The sequence below is a fragment of the Taudactylus pleione genome, unplaced genomic scaffold (assembly GCF_031769625.1).
Source record: "Taudactylus pleione unplaced genomic scaffold, aTauple2 ptg000487l, whole genome shotgun sequence".
Classification (NCBI taxonomy): Eukaryota; Metazoa; Chordata; class Amphibia; order Anura; family Myobatrachidae; genus Taudactylus; species Taudactylus pleione.
Window position 1 is genome coordinate 1,012,515 of NW_028284889.1, and position 19,665 is coordinate 1,032,179.

The 19,665-nt window shown below is 49.4% G+C and overlaps 1 protein-coding gene across 3 annotated transcripts in view; it reads left to right on the forward strand.

The window, feature by feature from the left end:
• TXLNG (taxilin gamma) overlaps nt 1-19,665 on the forward strand; it is a 70,005-nt gene that overhangs the window by 42,529 nt on the left and 7,811 nt on the right. For all 3 annotated transcript variants that reach the window (XM_088449516.1, XM_088449517.1, XM_088449518.1), the window contains 3 exons: nt 3,757-3,831; nt 17,589-17,681; nt 18,906-19,001. In XM_088449516.1, coding sequence (XP_088305642.1) covers nt 3,757-3,831; nt 17,589-17,681; nt 18,906-19,001 — 264 coding nt within the window. The remainder of the gene's footprint in view (nt 1-3,756; nt 3,832-17,588; nt 17,682-18,905; nt 19,002-19,665) is intronic.

Sequence of the window (19,665 nt, forward strand, 5' to 3'; positions counted from 1 at the left end):
AAGCGGACTTCCTCAGCCGTCACGACGTGCATCCCGGGGAATGGTCGCTTCACCCAGAGGTGTTTCAGCTACTCGTGGACAGGTGGGGACTAGATGGCCTCCCGTCACAATCACAAGTTGCCCGTTTATGGGTCAAGGACAAGAGACGCAGGCGCAAGTCTGGTGGACGCGCTGTCGGTGAAATGGACGTTTCACCTGGCGTATCTGTTTCCTCCGATATCCCTACTTCCTCGGGTTCTGCGGAAATGCAAGCAGGACGGCGGCACGCTCGTGCTGGTGGCTCCGGCGTGGCCCAGACGGCCTTGGTACTCCGATCTCAGGAGCCTCTCCATCGACGCGCCGTACCTTCTTCCTCAGCGTCGGGACCTGTTGTCTCAAGGGCCCTGCCTTTACCCGGATCTGGGTAGGCTGTCTTTGACGGCGTGGCTCTTGAGACAGCCGTCTTGAGGTCTCGGGGCTTCTCCAGTTCGGTTATTGGTACCATGCTCAGGGCACGCAAGCCTGCTTCAGCACGGATTTATCACAGGGTGTGGCACACTTACTTTCAGTGGTGTGAGTCCAGACATTATGATCCTCAGGTGTTCCGAGTTTCTAGGATCTTGGAATTTCTTCAATCAGGATTGGACCTCTGCTTACGCCTTGCATCTCTGAAGGTTCATGTGTCCGCCTTGTCCGTGTGGTTTCAACGGCGGATTGCAATACTGCCGGATTTTCACACCTTTTTCCGAGGTGTTCTCAGGATCCAGCCTCCCTTTGTGCCTCCTGTGGCTCCTTGGGACTTGGCGGTGGTTCTACGGGTCCTGCAGGGTCCTCCGTTTGAGCCTCTTGAGTCGGTGGAGCTCAAGTGGCTGACATTTAAGACTGTTTGTTTGTTTTTCTCCTGGCAATTGCTTCTGCCAGGAGGGTGTCTGAATTGGGGGTGCTTTCCTGTCGCCCTCCTTTACTGATTTTTCACCAGGACAGAGCGGTGCTCCGCACTCGTCCTGAGTTTTTGCCCAAAGTGGTCTCGAAGTTCCACATTAATCAGGAACTTGTTGTGCCAGCTTTTCAGTCCCCTGATCTTTCAGCTGGTGAGACTTCCTTAGATGTGGTCCGGGCGGCTTCGGTTAGGAAGTCTGATTCCTTGTTTATCCTCTTTGGTTTTCACAAGAGGGGTTGGCCTGCCAACAAACAAACGTTAGCCCGTTGGCTTCGTTCCGTTATTTGTGAGGCTTATGCACAGGAGGGTTTACCTGTGCCAGCCTCTGTTAAGGATCATTCCACTCGTTCTGTGGGTCCTTCTTGGGCTGCTAGACGTGGCGCTTCTGCTGTTCAGCTGTGTAAGGCGGCCAATTGATCTTCAATTCAAACGTTTTTGAGGTTCTGTGCGTTTGACACCTTCGCCTCTCAGGATGCATCCTTTGGGAGCCGGGTGCTCCTTTCAGCACAGGAGCGTCCCCGCCCTTAGTTGAACTTCTTTGGGACATCCCCAAGGTCAACCCTGTGGACCCCCTATGGACCCTGAAGTAGAAAACAAGAGATATGGTAAGAACTTACCTTTGTTATCTGTTTCTACGACGTCCATAGGGTCCACAGGGCGCCCACCCTGACGCACCTGGCTTCAAATGGGCTGTGTGGCTGGTCACCGGTTTTCCGTCTCCCATTTCTGTGAGTATGGCTTCTCGTGTGTTCCAGTCTTCCTTCTGTCTGTTTAGTCTCCTCCTCCTGCCTAGGCTGCTTACCAACTGAGGTGCCTGTGGCTCAGGGGCGGGGTATAGAGGAGGACCCAAGTGCATCCTGGGAGCTAAAAGCTTAACTATATGGTGCCCATGGATCCTGATCCAGCTATATCCCCAAGGTCAACCCTGTGGACCCTATGGACTTCGTAGAAACAGAGATAACAAAGGTAAGTTCTTACCATATCTCTTGTTATTTCATGCATCCTGACATTACATAACCGTTATTCTCCCTTCCGCACCCTAGCTGCTGTCCTAGCAGCTATCGACTCTTTTAATCAGTTGGCTCTACACTTTAGAGCTTTCCTAGTGTGTGGGTGCATAGTTCCAACATTGAGATTAGTGACACTATTCTACTAGAATCTTTTGGGACTCTGGACTGAAGTGCATCTTTACATTAAAGTGTGACAGTCACCATGTCCCACGCAGGGGGCCTGGTGGGTTTTTCCGGTTCATTATCTGTTGCTATTTCATCACATTGACAGGTACCTGACGGGTGCCTTCATGGCTGTCCTAGTGCTCTAGCCTTGCTGTATGGGATGCTTCCCTATATTGGTAGCTCTCCCTGGGTGGCTGTTGCATCTGTGCTCTTTAACTGCCAGGGTATCTGGGTTGTTTTCATACTATGTTCGGGCCAGCAGTTGGTACTGACTACGCACTTCCATCATGTTGGAAGTTGTCTGTTTGAGGTTTGTTGCTGTGGTTTCTTTTCAGCTGCAGGGTTTCAGTCGCTGTTTTATCCCTCTGTTTGAAGAATGGATTGTTCTGCTGTCTGACCCACTGAAAGTCACCTCTGCCTCTTGGCCGAAGGGTCGGCAAGTACTCCGCACTTTCCACCCGGGAGGTTGGCTTTGGGACGTCCCCACTGTCTTGAACTCCAGTGTCCCCTAGGTGATGAAGGAGAAAACAGGATTTTGGTACTTACCGATAAATCCCTTTCTCCGATTTCACAGGGGACACCGGAAGCCTGCCCAGCGCTGCGTTCCTGCCGGTTGTTTGGTCCTTATATGGTTGTGTGACTGCATGTGTTCCCTGCAGTGGTTTCCTCTGTCCTACGTTCTGTGGTCTTCTCCTTCTCCTCGTTTTCCTGTTGTCCTCCGTCTTCTCTCGGGCTCAGTTTTTAAACTGGGGCTGATGGGGCATAGAGGGGGAGGAGCCAGTCACACTTCTAAATTATTTAAAGTGCCAGGCTCTACTCTACCACCGTCTATACCCAGTGTCTTGAACTCCAGTGTCCCCTGTGGAATCGGAGAAAGGGATTTATCGGTAAGTACCAAAATCCTGTTTTCTGCCACTGCCTAGCTACATGCAGTGCTATGTATGACAGTGTAGACAGTACCTTTTTTGTTATCTGAACCTGAAATTTCTCTTGGTATGTTTTATATATTAAATTACAGTAGTGAAGCAGTCCCTTCCCCAAACAGCTCATAGTGTGTTCCTGTGTTGTACAGGTGACTTGTCCATATCCTTATTATCCTCTATGTTCTAAATTGTAATGTAAATGAAGTCATGCTTGTATGTAACTTATTCTGATAGTAATATGTATCGCACACCATTGTTACAGGACATATTTAAATGAAACCCGTAAACCATTAATGACCTGTCAATCAATACCACTTGCAAGTCAGTGACATGTATAACATAAGATACAGGTTGTATTTTTGGTTTATGTTCTGTCTTCAATGTTTTAGAAGTGGGCAGACTGTTACCAACAACCTGCATATTATGGGGCTGATTCAGAGTTGTGAGCAGATTTTCACTTGGACCAACCATGTTTGCCCAGGGGTGCAAATTCATTTATTTATTTTGTATTCAGGGTAAATACTGTCTGCTTTATTCTGTAGCCCACACATACTGGGCAGCTTTATTTCTATACTGCAAACTAGAGGTCAGCAAAGACTCACCCCTCCATATTTACATCCTCTGCACATTTTATGTCTGCCCAGCCTGCCAAGGTGCAAATATGTGTTTTGTTTTCTTCCAACTCCGAATCTATCCTAGTGTGTTTACCTGCACGATTTGTCTTTGTATTACTGTTTAGTTGCTGAATGAGGCCACAGAAACCAGATTAAAATTTGAGGAACTGAAGCAACAAGAGAGCCAGCTGAAACAGCAGGTATAAAGTGCAGTGTTTTCTATTTGTTTTGTTAGTTTAACACTGCTTAAAGATATGTACTGGACAAGTTTGTTTCACCAATGCAAACCTTTAGTCTGTAGTAAGCAATGGGGATTGTAGAAAATTGAAGCCTACACCAGCCAGCAACTTTTTTTTTTTTTTTTTTTCTAAAAAGTACTTCTTAAATTTATAGCTAGCCATAGATACTTAGTTGTTGTTTTTTTTTTTTTTTTTAAATAAACTCTTTATTTGAAAGATCGCCATGAATAACAGAGACCATAACATTCACAATCGCATTAACACAAAAAGATAAAGTATAAGGTCAATTCCGTATATAGAAAAAAAACTAAATGTTCGATCCATTTTAAGGTTTAACAGTTATTAAGGCTAAGGTACCAAAATACACAGCATTGAGGTAGGCCTTATAAAGAAGAATGGAGAAAAACATTTAAATAAAACAAAGGGAGAAGATCTGTGTGGCTAAGACTCTAGGCTCGAAACACATATAAAACTAAATCTAAATGACTGTTATAGGGCAAAAGGGGAAGGGGTGGACTGAGAAGCTAACCAAGCAAAAGATTTAGGTGAGAGGTTAATACTAGTCATATGCTCCATGTGATAAATGTACCAAAAACTGGACAGGATAGACTGCATGGAGTGGGAGTTGAGATTTTCCAATCCACTGCCAGCTGGGACTTCAATGCGTTGACAATATGGCGCATCAATTTATTTTGGTGTCTACTCAATGTAGGAAGGTCCAGCAGGGCAAGAGTATATTTAGGATCATATGGAATAGGTACAGAAAGTAAATGTGTTTTTATAAGGCTATTTGTTTCCTTCCAAAGATCAGCTATCTTGGGACGAGACCACTATATGTGAAAAAAAGAGCCCTCTGTACCGCGTCCTCTCCAACATCTATCTGATGTCAGGATACATTTTGCTCAATCAAGCGGGTGCATAATACCATCTATATAATAGCTTGTATGTATTCGCTTTTATTTAGTCACACATTGAGCTAGAGGCAGCATTGTCCCAGATCTCAGTCCATTCCTCATCTAAAGAGGTACCCAGATCCACTTCCTGGGCCTTTTCATGAGGATCACGTAATGGAGATTCCTCAATTTTCAAAGTATACAGAGAGGAAATTAGTCCTCTGGTTGAGGTACGTCTCATACATAAAGCCTCAAAAGTGGAGAGGGGAGTATGTCACAGATCCTTATTTTATCCAGCTTATTGTGGTTACCACAAACCTATAAAAGTCAGTTTTATCTCTTCCTCGGTGGTGGTAGTAGACTCTGTAACTGCATGGCATAAGGAATTATCTAGGTTAAATGACTTTCTTCTTCAAGGTCCATAGAATCTACCTTGGGGGTATGTAGTGGAAGTGATCCATTGCACCAAACAGCTTACAGCTTTGAAGCTCCCTGCATGCACTGGTCCTCCTCCCTATATACCCCGCCCTCTGCCACAAACATTCAGTTTTGTTTGGTGCGCGGCAAGTAGCCAGATGCACCTGTTATACAGGTGGACTGCCTAGGCAGTCCTAGGCTTTTATTTTACTTCGGCGTTTGAACTACCAAGTTTAGCAGTACTGGGTGCCGATAAAGCCGCAGGCACTGCGACTCCTACTACCTCTGTCGGCCCGAAAACACCAGTAACTCTATATGCTCTGAGGATCTCTGCGTGCCTTAGTGTGGCTTAGCTAGCCCCTGCGCTGAGGTCCGGACTGCAGTTCTGGCACGGAGATGACAGGTAAGTGCGCGGCATTCCTAACATCCGGTGTAGGAGACTCATCGGGTGCCGATGAAGGCCTCGTGTGACGTGTCCCCTCACTAAGGCGGCCGGGTCCTTATCTGTCGCCGGGGATGGGTAATGGAAGCACTAGTTAGCGTCTAATACTATGAGGCCAGCGTACCCGTGCCGTCAAAATCGCAGATTAGGGAAGATAAGGGGCATCACCGGCCGCTCCTCCCCCAAACCAGACGCAACTTTCGGCACGGAGTCCAGCATATGGTTTGCTCTATTTGACCACCTCGTGGTGGGACGCTCGCAGATCACGTTTGTGTGTACTGCTGTAGCCGTTGGTCTGTTTCCCTGTATACCTCTCCCTTGGATCTGGTATATAGCACTCTATCCTATCCTGGTCAGTTGATTCAAAGTCCATTTTGCAAATGGCAATTGTGCGTATTTTTGCATTGTATGTGACTTCAATGCTAGCTGCTGTATTTGTACTGCCTTTTTGTTTTCAAAACTGGCAGTTATACCTATCACTGTTTCTCCTCATCCCTCTGAAAGGTGTGGGGGTTTTCATTGATAAGGGATCACATTGCATTTATATTTTTTGTCATGTCTAAAGGTGTAGGTGAGAAGGATATGCCAGTACTAAGATCATGTGTCTTGTTTGGCAGGCATGTCTGAGCAGGATGGTAACCAGGACGGATTGTGTAGCCTCTGTTGTAAACTGCTACCTATTCAAGCCGGTACATCTAGAGCTCCAGCGCTAGAACCACACGGGTAGTATCGGGTAGAAGTGCGGGCTTCGGCTGCGGTATTTCCCCAGGCTATGGGGTATTCACAGCAGTTGCATTCTTCTATGTATATGCACCCCATGAATCCCTGTTGGGTTGATTCTACTGCTCACCCTAGTCAGAGTATGCCACCGTCTATAGCTCCTCAGCAGCCAGATAGACGTGGCTGCATAGCAGGGGCTGACTTCTCTGCCTCATGGCGACCCGGACTCTCTTCAGATTCTGATACTCAGAGTTCTGGGTCTTTCTCAGGGGAAGAAAACAACCAGTCTCTTGTGGATGTCCCATCTCTGGTGAGAGCGGTTAGATCTGTTCTCAGTATAGAGGAAGAGCAGGTCCCGCCGACAGCCAAGGTGGTCTTTAGGCGTCAGAAGGTGACTAAGGATTATTTTCCTCAGTCTGAGCTTCTGAGGCATGGAGTACACCTGGAAAGCATTTACATGCTACAAGGAATATAACCTCTCGATACCCATTTGCACTTGGGAAGTTCCCCTAACGATAGACGCTCATGTCACAAGGTTGATTAGTAGTGCTGCGTTACCCATTCCTGCAGCACCCTCTTTAAAAGAGGGTTACAAATAAAAAAACAAAAAAAAAAACTTTTCAATCATTTGAAATCAATTTTTTCATTATCTGGAGCTATTACCAGAGCAGCTATGGCTGTAGCCTGGGTAGCGAAGGCTATGGAAGAATGGACGACAGCTCTGGAAGGTACTATACCTGATGCTACCAGAGAACAGCAGTCTCTTCTCTATCAGATGCGAGAAGCAGCTGTGGATCTGGGGAAGCTGTCATTGACGCAGGTATTTTGGCTTCTAGGGTCTCGGCAACTTCGGTTGCAACCCGAAGATTCCTTTTGGCTAAAAACCTGGAAGGCGGATGCAGGATCCAAGAAGGCTCTTGAATCTTTGCATTTTGCAGGGAAGGTACTGTTTGGACCAGAGCTGGATGACATAATGACTTCTCGGGCAACACCGAAGTCTGCTGAATTGCCATCCGCGACTACCCCTAAATTTATGCAGTCGGCATCTCTGTCCTTTCGCTCACAGTCTAGACAGTCATGCCCGCAGGACACGTCAGCCCAAGAAATCATGGTCAAGCAAACATCCTGCCTCCAAGCCAGATAGTAAGTCTACTGTCTGATGGGGTGGGCCTCCCCCTGAGGGGTCTCACGGTTGTAGGCCGACTTTTACAGTTCTCCCAGGCCTGGTATCCAACAACTACGGATGTCTGGGCTCGAGAGCTGGTTTCACAGGGTTATGCTATCACGTTCCTGAGGCATCCCCTCAGAGGTTTGTGGATACAAACCTTCCTCTTGACCCGTCATGGCTTCGGCCCTCCTGAAGTCAGGAGTCATAGTTCCTGTGACGCAACAGGGAAAGGGTTATTATTCAAATGTTTTTTTTCATTCAAAAACCAAATGGGTTACATCACCCTATCCTGAATCTGAAGTCTCAACAGGTTCATCCATGTGCCCAAATTTCGTATAGAAACCCTACAGTCAATTATGCTGGCGTTGGAGCCTGGGGATTCCATGGTCTCCCTGGACATACAGGATGCATATCTGCATGTTCCGATTGCACAATCCCACCAAAGACTTTTGAGATTGGCGGTAGATCAGCAACATTACCAATTTCAGGCTCTGCCCTTTGTGCTGGCCACAGCTCCTCGGGTATTTACCAAGATAATGGCAGTCATGACTGCTCGTCTCAGATGACAAGGAGTCAGGATTCTGCCATATTTGGACGACCTCCTGATATTAGCACAATCTCAGGAGATGTTACAATGTCTGCCTACAAGAGCACGGCTGGATAATAAATTGGAAAAATGTCCTCTTTCTCCAACCCAGCAGATGGTGCACTTGGGGGGGTGCTGCTGGATTCTCTGACAGAGTATTCTTCTACCATAGGACAAGATTGTGGCACTACAGTCTCATGTGCGCAGTCTTCTCTGCAAGCAAAGAGTATCAGTGCACTTGGCAATGCAGATGCTGGACTCCATGGTATCCACATTTGACATGGTGGCTTATGCCCAGTTACACTGCAGGTCCCTGCAGAATTGGATTCTGGCTCATTGGGATGGTCAGTATCATCTGATAAAGTCTCAGAAGATCCGCATCTCGCCAGAAGTTCGGCTCTCCCTCGCTTTGTGGCTGGAGACGACTCATTTAAACATTGGTCGTCTGTTATGGGTCCCGGATTTGGTACTCCTCACCACAGATGCAAGTATGCGAGGATGGGGAGCAGTGACAGGCCATCACACCTTTCAGGGAAGGTGGACAGTTCAGGAAAGTCTCCTACCAATAAATATCTTGGAGCTTCGTGCAGTGCACTCATACTGGCCCAGGACCTCCTACAAGGCAGGCCTGTCCAGATTCAGTCCGACAATGCGACAGCAGTGGCCTACCTCAAACATCAGAGAGTCGGACGAAGTCTGGTTGCCATGAAGGAAGGGGCGGCAATTCTGCTGTGGGCTGAATGCCATCTTTCGGCAATCTCTGCAATATGCATCCCAGATGTTCTCAACTGGGAAGCGGACTTCCTAAATCGCCAGGACATACATGCCATAGAATGGGCTCTTCATTTGGATGTCTTTCAACTCCTGGTGGACAAGTGGAGAGTACCGGACGTAGACCTCATTGTGACGTGACTCTATCACAAAATCCCCAGGTACGGGTCCAGAAAAAGGGACCCCTCAGCCGCCTTCGTGGACGCTCTGGCGGTGATGGGATTTCAGGTTGGCATACCTGTTTCCTCCAATTTCCCTCTACCCAAGGGTCGTCAGAAGGTTCATGCAGGAAGGTGCCAGGATAATACTAATAGCCCCTGCCTGACCCAAGAGGCATTGGTTCTCCGACCTGACTTTTCTATCCATAGACAGTTCACTTCCGCTGCCTTTACAGCCGGATCTGCTAGTGCAGGGTCCCTGCTTATATTAGGATTTACCTCTGTTGGATATGACGGCATGGCTGTTGAGTCTGCCGTCCTCAAGGCCAAAGATTTTTCGGCCTCTGTGATTCAGATGACGCTGAGTGCAAGGAAGCCTGCTTCCGCCCGCATCTATCACAGAATTTGGCATTCATTTTTTTTTCTTTTGGTGTGCTCACAGAAAATATGACCCTTAGATTTTTAAGGTTGCATGGATACTTTCTTTTCTCCAGGCAGGATTAGACTTGGGTCTTCGTCTGGCTACCTTGAGAGTTCAGGTTTCTGCATTGTCAGTTTTGTTCCAATAAAGAATTGCCTCGCTGTCGGATATTAGAACATTCTTGCAGGGGGTTCTCTGGCTGCAACCTCCATTTGTCCCTCCATTGGCACCGTGGGATTTGACTTTGGTTCTCTGGGCATTGCAGACTGCACCCTTTGGATACTGTGGATGTAAGATGGTTGACAGCGAAGACACTTTTTTTTTTTTTTTTTCCTATCGCCTCGGCTCGTAGAATTTCTGATTTGGCAGGTCTGTCATGTCGCTCTCCATATTTGATTTTTCCATCAAAACTTTCCTCCATACTAAGGCAGGTTACCTTCCAAAGGTGGTTTCCCGTTTCCATATGAATGAGGAGATTGTAGTTCCAGCCTTTCAGTCTTCAGTCACCTGTCTACAGCTTCCCTGGATGTGGTTCGAGCATTTCGTATCTATGTGGATACCAGCTCCATCAGGAAATAAGATTCGCTCTTTCTACTTCAGGGTCCATAGGGGGTCCACAGGGTTGACCTTGAGGTATAGCTGGATCTGGATCCACGGGCACCACGCAGTTAAAGCTTTGCTGCTCCCAGGATGCACTTGGGTCTGTCCTCCTCTATACCCAGCCCCGGCCACAGGCCACCTCAGTTTTAGTTGGTGCCCGGCCGGAGTCGGGTCACCCTGCGCAGTGGGGCTGCATAAGCAGCCCCATAGCTTTATTTATTTATTTAAATAAAAATAAAAAAAAAGATAGATTTATTTTTTACTCTTCAGAGCGGCAGCAAGGGACTGTCCATCTGGACGTCCACGCTGCCGCTCCACCAGCCCTGCTGGCGCTGCGACGCCGGTACTGATCCGGGGATCGCAGCGGGACCCCGGAGTCAGTACTAGCGTGGCTCCGGGACCTCCCAAGGACTGCTGCCGGACTGAAGGGGCCAGGTAAGCCGCGTGCAGCGCTTCGCGCTGTGCGCGAGGATTATGCAGTCTTGTAGCTGCCGGTCTCTGGGGACAGACCGGCGGCGGGCTCCCCCCTCTGTGGAATACCCCGCGTGTCTGCTGACCTCCAGGGTGTAAGACCGGCGGGGAACCGGCTTCCCTGGGGGTTTCATACTAGCAGGGGAGGCAGCCTTCCCTGCTTCAGCGCTCCTCCCCTCAGCCCAGCGCGCCTTCTCTCAAGCGTGCTGGCGTCGCTGGGCTGTGCTCTCCTGGCCACTCCTCCTCTGTGCTCTCCGGCGGCCATCTTCAGGCAGCATCGCAGAGCTCCCAGGCAGGCTTACAGTGGACCAGTTCCCCTGCGTACCTCTCCCCTGATCAGGACGGTGTTCGCAGCGCTATAGCCCTCCCAGACACTGAATCTGGGAGGTTGATTGTAGCGGAAGGTGCAGTGAGTACTATCTCTGCATGGTATGTGACTTTTTGCTAGTGCTGCTGTCTGTGCTTATTTCTACTTACTGTCAGCTTTTTACCTATCCCTTTCCTTCTCCTACGGCCCGCAGGTGCGTGGGGGAGGGGTGTTCTTTCTGTGTAACCTCGCTTATATAAATCTACGTATTTGTGAGGTCCGTCACATACTGCGGTGTGCTCCTCAGTACCATATTGTGGGCTGTTTGGGTTGCATACTTGGGAGTGCGTGGGTGTTATACGCCTTACCTCGTTTCGGTGATACGCTTTTATTGCGAAAAGGTTTGTGTCATGTCTGATGAGGAGAATGTGCGCTCCGAGGCTCCTGTGCTGTTTTCCTCCCGACGCTGTTCGGCAGGGGTTGACGGGGCAGATTTGTCTCAAGACTGTCTGTGCGGGCGGTGCCAGCTGGTACCTGGTCCCTCTAAACCCCCGGTGGCGCAGGATCCTCCGTGGGCAATGTTTACGCAAGTCCTGGCGTCGATCGCGGACCGGCTTGCGGTCCCGGCTGCGGCCCCTTCTAGGGCGTTGCCCCAGCCTACCATCCCCCGTTCCCCGGGTGTGACATGTCTGGTGCAGTCTCCTCCCGGGTCTCAGACTGTGGGTCCTTATGCGGGTTTGCCTGTATACGTGCAATCCCCTACGGTGCCGCATCAGTCGATGGTACCTTTTCAGGGGTATCCTCAGGCGGCACCCCCTCCTTGGGTGGACGTTCTCTCCAGCTCCGTTCAGAGCCTGGCGGCTTCGTCATCGGCCTTTCAATCTATGTTGCACAGTGATTTGCCCCCACGGGCATCCAAGCGACCCTTTCCGGCTTCACTGGCGACTCCGTTCACGGAAACGGACGTGTCTTTGGATGACGGGGAGATCCATGAAGACTCTGACTCGGATGCCGGGGCCCAGGAGGTGGAGGCTAAGTCCTCCATCAATGTGCCGGCGTTGGTTAGGGCGGTGTGGGCCATCCTTCATATTGAGGAGGATGTGCCGGCTCCCAGGTCGAAGTACCCTAACTTTAAAAAGGCCAAGGTGACTTAGACGGTTTTTCCCCTGTCTGACCAGTTAACGGATCATATGGCAGGGGCCTGGCAGTTGCCCAGCAAGAGGTTCGGTTGGCTTCGAACTATCCGTTTCCGGAGGCTCATTGCAGGAAGTGGGAAACTCCGCCTGCGGTGGATTCCCACGTTACCCGCTTGATTAAAAGCGCTACTCTGCCTTTGCCGTCGATCTCCTCCCTGAAAGATCCCACGGACAGGAAAGTGGAGACTTGTTTAAAGTCTATCTACTCTCTCTCGGGGGCAGTGGCCTGTCCGTCCATGGCCATCTCTTGGGTGGCTAAGGCCATCGCGAGCTGGGCCAATGCTTTGGAGGATACCTTTCCGGAGGATTCTCCGGAGATCCAGAGAGTGTTGATAGGCCAAATGAGGGATGCGGCTTCCTACATTGGAGAAGCATCGTTAGATGCAAGCCTGCTGACCTCTCGGGTGTCGGCTGCAGCGGTGTCGGCACGTTGGTCCTTGTGGCTGAGATCTTGGAGAGCTGACGCTGATTCAAAGAAGGGACTGGAGGCCTTACCTTTTAATGGGGAGTTGCTTTTTGGTCCAGACTTAGACTTAGCCAGAGTGTCTACAATTTTGTCCAAGTCAGCCTTTCTCCCTTCGGCTTCTGCACCTACCAAGGTACGGAGCTCTGCCTTTCGGTCCTTTCGGGTTCAGGGCAAGGCCAAAGGTCAGTCCTTCCCGAGGCAGTCAACGTCCAAGGCCGCTTCTAAGCCCAAGAAGCAGGCCTGGAGTGCCAGGCGTCCTCCTTCCAAACAGGAAGATAAACCTTCTGCCTGATGGGACGGGCCTCCCTCTGGGGGACCCCAGAGTGGGAGGCCGACTTCTTCTATTTGCCCAGTGCTGGCACAATACCACCACGGATGCCTGGGTTCGAGAAGTGGTCTCCCAGGGGTACGCCCTGTCTTTTCGGCACAGACCACCCCACCAGTTTTTCTGCACGAGTCCTTCTCCGAATACGACCCCAAGGCGTTACAGATTCAGGAAGCTATAGAGTCCTTGCTGACAGCAGGGGTCATTGTTCCCGTTCCTCAATTACAACGAGGGACGGGGTACTATTCTTCTCTGTTTCTGGTGCGGAAACCCAATGGTTCTCATCGCCCTATCCTCAACTTGAAGTCTCTGAACAAATTCCTCAGAGTTCCCAAGTTCAGGATGGAAACGTTACGTTCCATCATTCTGGCGATGGAACCGGGGGATTACATGGTGTCCCTGGATATCCAGGACGCCTACCTCCATGTTCCGATAGCACCTTCGCACCAGCGGTATCTGAGGTTCGCTATCCTTCAACACCGTTACCAGTTCCGGGCGCTACCCTTTGGTCTGTCCACGGCACCGAGGGTGTTCACGAAGATTATGGCGGTCATGGTCGCACATCTTCGGAACCAGAATGTACGGCTACTACCGTATCTGGACGACCTCCTGTTGCTGGCGAGTTCCCCGGAGGTACTGCTTCAACATCTCCACTTGACGGTCGCTTGCCTGCAAGCACACGGGTGGCTGATAAATTGGAAAAAGTCCTCCCTGATTCCATCTCAGCGGATGGTTCATTTGGGAGCCCTGCTGGATTCTCGTCAGCAAAGGATCTTCCTGACCCCGGAGAAGGTCTCCTCCCTGCAGCTGAGGATACACAGTTGCCTGAGCAGTTGCTGCTTGTCGGTCCATTCGGCTATGAGGGTTTTGGGCTCCATGGTGTCAACATTCGACATGGTGGAATTTGCCTAGTTCCATTCCCGGCCCCTGCAGGGGCTGATTCTATCGGAATGGAACGGGTTACCTCACCGGATCCGCTCTCAGTTGCTGGTGTTGTCCCCGGAGGTTCGGCAGTCTTTGGCTTGGCGGCTTCAGACAGCTCATCTGGTCGAGTGGCGCCCCTTTGGATCCCGGACTGGGTCCTGCTCACGACGGATGCCAGTCTTCGGGGCTGGGGGGCAGTGACCGGCTCGTTGTCACTTCAGGGTCGTTGGTCTGCGGAAGAAGCTCTTCTTTCCATCAACATTCTGGAACTGCGGGCAGTTTATCGGGCCCTGCAGTCGTCCGGTCCCGCTCTTCACGAAAGGGTGGTTCAGGTGCAGTCCAACAACGCCACCACGGTGACTTATATCAACCACCAAGGAGGAACTCGCAGTCGGGCAGCGATGTCGGAGGTGTCTCGCATCCTTGCTTGGGCGGAGTGTCACATTCCAGCGATCTCGGCAGTCTTCATTCCCGGAGTCCTCAATTGGGAGGCGGACTTCCTCAGCCGTCACGACGTGCATCCCGGGGAATGGTCGCTTCACCCAGAGGTGTTTCAGCTACTCGTGGACAGGTGGGGGCTGCCGGAGCTGGACTTGATGGCCTCCCGTCACAATCACAAGTTGCCCTTTTACGGGTCAAGGACAAGAGACGCAGGCGCCAGTCTGGTAGACGCGCTGTCGGTGAAATGGACGTTTCACCTGGCGTATCTGTTTCCTCCGATATCCTTACTTCCTCGGGTTCTGCGGAAATTCAAGCAGGACGGCGGCACGCTCGTGCTGGTTGCTCCGGCGTGGCCCAGACGTCCTTGGTACTCCGATCTGAGGTGTCTCTCCATCGACGCTCCGTACCTTCTTCCTCAGCGTCGGGACCTGTTGTCTCAAGGGCCCTGCCTTTACCCGGATCTGTGTCGGCTGTCTTTGACGGCGTGGCTCTTGAGACAGCCGTCTTGAGGTCTCGGGGTTTCTCCAGTTCGGTCATTGGTACCATGCTTAGGGCACGCAAGCCTGCCTCCGCACGGATTTACCACAGGGTGTGGCGCACTTACTTTCAGTGGTGTGAATCCAGAAACTATGATCCTCAGGTGTTCCGGGTTTCCAGAATCTTGGAGTTCCTTCAATCAGGTTTTCGACCTCTGCTTACGCCTGACACGTTCATGTGTCTGCTTTGTCCGTGTGGTTTCAGCGACGGATTGCTACACTATCGGATGTTCACACCTTTTTCCAGGGTGTTCTCAGGATCCAGCCTCCCTTTGTGCCTCCTGTGGCTCCTTGGGACTTGGCGGTGGTGCTACGGGTCTTGCAGGGTCCTCCTTTTGAGCCTCTTGAGTCGGTGGACCTCAAGTGGCTGACGTTCAAGACCGTTTTTCTCCTAGCAATTGCTTCTGCCAGGAGGGTGGGTGTCAGAGATGGGGGCGCTTTCCTGTCGCCCCCCTTTTCTGTTTTTTCATCAGGACAGAGCGGTGCTCCGCACTCGTCCTGAGTTTTTGCCCAAAGTGATCTCAAAGTTCCACATTAATCAGGAACTTGTTGTGCCAGCTTTTCAGTCACCTGATCTTTCAGCTGGTGAGGCTTCCTTAGATGTAGTCCGGGCACTTAGAATCTATGTGGATCGGACGGCTTCGGTTAGGAAGTCGGATTCTTTGTTTGTCCTCTTCGGTTTTCACAAGAGGGGTTGGCCTGCCAACAAGCAAACGTTAGCCCATTGGCTTCGTTCCGTTATTTGTGAGGCTTATGCACAGGAGGGTTTACCTGTGCCAGCCTCTGTTAAGGCTCATTCCACTCGTTCTGTGGGTCCCTCTTGGGCTGCTAGACGTGGCGCCTCCGCTGTTCAGCTGTGTAAGGCGGCCACTTGGTCTTCAATTCAAACGTTTTTGAGGTTTTATGCGTTTGACACCTTCGCCTCTCAGGATGCATCCTTTGGGCGCCGGGTACTCCTTTCAGCACAGGAGCGTCCCCGCCCTTAGTTGAACTGCTTTGGGACATCCCCAAGGTCAACCCTGTAGACCCCCTATGGACCCTGAAGTAGAAAACAAGAGAGATGGTAAGAACTTACCTTTGTTATCTCTGTTTCTACGAAGTCCATAGGGTCCACAGGGCGCCCGCCCTGACGCACCTTGCTTCAAATGGGCTGTGTGGCTGGTCACCGGTTTTCCGTCTCCCATTTCTGTGAGTATGGTTTCTTGTGTGTTCCAGTCTTCCTTCTCTCTGTTTAGTCTCCTGCTCCGGCCTTAGCTGCTTACCAACTGAGGTGCCTGTGGCCGGGGGCGGGGTATAGAGGAGGACGGACCCAAGTGCATCCTGGGAGCAGCAAAGCTTTAACTTCGTGGATCCAGATCCAGCTATACCCCAAGGTCAACCCTGTGGACCCTATGGACTTCGTAGAAACAGAGATAACAAAGGTAAGTTCTTACCATATCTCTTGTTTTGTGTTATATGGGTTTCACAAACGAGGCTGGCCAGCAAGCAAGCAGACTTTGGGTCGCTGGCTGCATACGACTATTTCTCAGGTCTATACACAGGCTGGTCTCCCTGTCTCAAACAAGGCGACAGCACATTCTACTGTCTGTGGGACCATCGTGGGCGGTTAGGCATGGCGCCTCGGGTGAACAGCTATGCAAGGCAGCCACTTGGTCTTCCATCAATACTTTTATCAAATTCTATACATTTGATACTTTTGCCTTCCAGGGTGCTTCCTTTGGGCGGCAGATTCTCCTCTCTGTACAGGAGCGTCTCCACCCTTAAGGGAACTGCTTTAGGACGTCCCCGAGGTAGATTCTGTGGACCCTGAAGAAGAAAATCCGTTATGGTAGAACATACCTTAGAATAACTCCTTTTCTTCGAGGTCCACAGAGCACCCTCCCTGACTCACCTGGCCTCAGTTAGGATCTGTTCTTCTGCTTTTTTTCGTATCACTGATTCCCTCTTTGTATGTTGAGTGTTTCTGGTGTGCGATGTACTTCCTTCCCCACTTTCCGTCTCTTGTCGTTAGGCTTGTTTACAAACTGAATGACTGTGGCTGAGGGCGGCGTATATAGGGAGGCGGACCAGTGCATGCTGGGAGCTTCAAAGGTGTAAGCTGTTTGGTGCTGCAATGGATAGTTTCCACTACATACCCCCAAGGTAGATTCTGTGGACCCTATGGACCTTGAAGAAAAGGAGTTATGTAAGGTATGTTATACCATAACTCTGATTTTCACCTTCCTACTACTAATCTCACTATCAATAGCATAGCTGTTTTGATCCCCGATTTTGAAATTTGACACATGGGCAACCCAGGGGGTGATTTCTCTGCGTGATATGTTTAATGGGGTAGCATTTATCATATCTCCACGAGCTTAGGAATCCCATTTTATACTCTGCGAGCTTCAACTCCTCTTCACTTCCAAAACTTTTTTCATCCAGGAACTCTTTGAGCGTAGTGAAAATAGTTTGGAGCAAGGCCCGGACTATAGGGTGGATATTCGAAAACCCACAGCCCAAAATTGACAAGTGATGGGCGTCCAGGTCGATCTTGGTTATGCACATTTGTTCATTATTGACTATTTCTCACTACTTTCTCACATCACATATATTTCATCAGGTCTCACTTGAAGAAACTAATAACATCCCAAACTTCAGTTGTAGGATTATGTAGGGTTCATTTTAAAAACGTACATCACCTCCAAAAACAACCATAACATGCCACTCACAGAGCACTTAGAAAATAGGTTTGGGAGACTGTCTGACCATGAATTGGGGAGGGTGGATGACCTGCGCAACGGAATGCGCAAACTGTCTTTTACTTTCTGGATTAGCCCTGTATAATTAAAAGCATTAGCGTTAATATTTTTGTTCACTAAACTATTGTATTTCAGCTGTCTCTGTATATGGATAAGTTTGAGGAATTTCAGACAACAATGGCAAAAAGCAATGAGCTTTTTACAACTTTTCGTCAAGAAATGGAGAAGGTTAGTGTGGTTTTTGTGTTCCTTTTCTTTTTGGTTTTCCTTTTCTTTTTGGTTTTATATATTTTATTGTATTTGACAACATGTTGTATAACTACAACCAAAACTGAAAATTCAGGCTTAATTGAATGATCATAAGTTACATGAATTTGCATTAAGTTACGGTAGTCCAGTATATTATTTACCTGGGGTCCAGTCTTCCATCTGCTCTGGCAGGTTCATCGATATCTGCTTACATTCAGTGATGCCATCCTTGCTTCTGCCAGCAGTATTTTGTCAATCAACAAGGTGTTTTCTCTATGGAGAAGCCAGCCTTAGCATTAGCAAGGAGCATATGAACACAGTGGAATATCTAGGAGTACCCACTATATCATGAAGAACACCAGACCCCAGGTAGGTGGTAATACTCACTATTTAATTTTATAGCTTTGGGTGGAGTTACTTTTTAATAATACAATATGATAAATGGTTATATTTTGTGGACACTGGTTTTGGAGTTTAACTTTATTATATGAATATATTTGTTGGCATTCTAGAAGACTATGGGCCTGATTCAGACCCACTCGCAAGCGGCTGTCCGCTCGCAAGTGGGTCGATGTTGTGCACTGCGCATGCGCACGACGGCGGGAGCTCCGTCGTGCGCATGCGCCAGACACGACAAGCGAAGGACTTTCCTTCGCTCGTTGTGTCTGATCAAAGGGGGCGTGCTGTCGATGTTGATTGACAGCACGCCCCCTTTGGTGGGCGTGCCTCCCTGACGGGGGCGTTCCCAAGGGAACGCCTACCGTCAGAAGCCGGCCCACTGACATCACTAGTGATGTCATTGGGAGTGATTTTGGCTCTGATAGAGCCAAAATCACTCCTGGCCTTGCGGTTGAAAAACTCAACCGCAGGCTCCGGCTCGCAGTGGCAATGGTCGCGATGGTCAAGACCATCGCGGCCATCAAACTGCACGCTCGTATAGGCTGTGGGTGGTTACCCCTGTTCAGTACCGTTAGGTGCCAAGAATGCCAACTATTGCCACATTGTTTCAAAGGACACTTACAGATTACTAATTTATACTTGCAGTTGATATGCAAGTGCTACAATGCACATGGGACCGATCCAATTCAGCTGGAGTTAACTGCTTCTCGTCAGAGTAAGCATCGTGGTGAATTGAATTGCCCCCATGGGAAGGTGGTAAATGTTAGCAGAGCTAATTAATCATTCAATACATTTTTGCCCTAGATGACCAAGAAAATAAAGAAGCTAGAAAAAGAAACAGTTGTCTGGCGTACCAAGTGGGAAAATAATAATAAAGCTTTACTACAGATGGCTGAAGAGGTGAGCTGATGAGCGTACGGGAGACTTTGGGCAGTGGTCCTGGCAGTTTGTCAAGCTGCTTCATAAATGTATCTTGGATGAATTCTGATTTTAGATCACTTATTTAAACTGTGACTTGTAGACTTCACCAAAAGATCAATATATTCATGAACCAATGAAAGTTGTGTTGGCAGCAGGTGACTGCTTTCAGGCTTTGCCTACACACCATTAAGCTAGGAAACCACTTCTTTCCTGGTTTCTTGTGTGTTCAAGTACAGGTCTATTGGAAAAAGCTTCCTTTATTTTATTACAGGCTTCTGTGGTTGCAATTGTCTATATGGCATGGCATGACATGAAAAATAAGGTTTCAAAGTTTTAATCTTTCATCTTTTGGGTGACGTTGGAGATACTGGGCCACAGAGGGGCTTAATTGGAGTCTGAGCACTTTAAATCTAGCACTGAAAGTCTCCTCCCCCCTCAGTCTGCGGGGATACCTCAATTGTTTCAAGTACCTGTCTGAGTTGGGCTGTAGTTTTGTTAGCCCCTGGCAGATTTACTATTTGTCTCTCCCCCAACCCCCCCCCCCCCCCCCAATTATATTGCTGTGCTGGAGTGACTGCCAACTTCATAGCGGACTGGGGGCCTGATTCAGGAAGGATCACAGCTGCTAATATGCACGCTACTG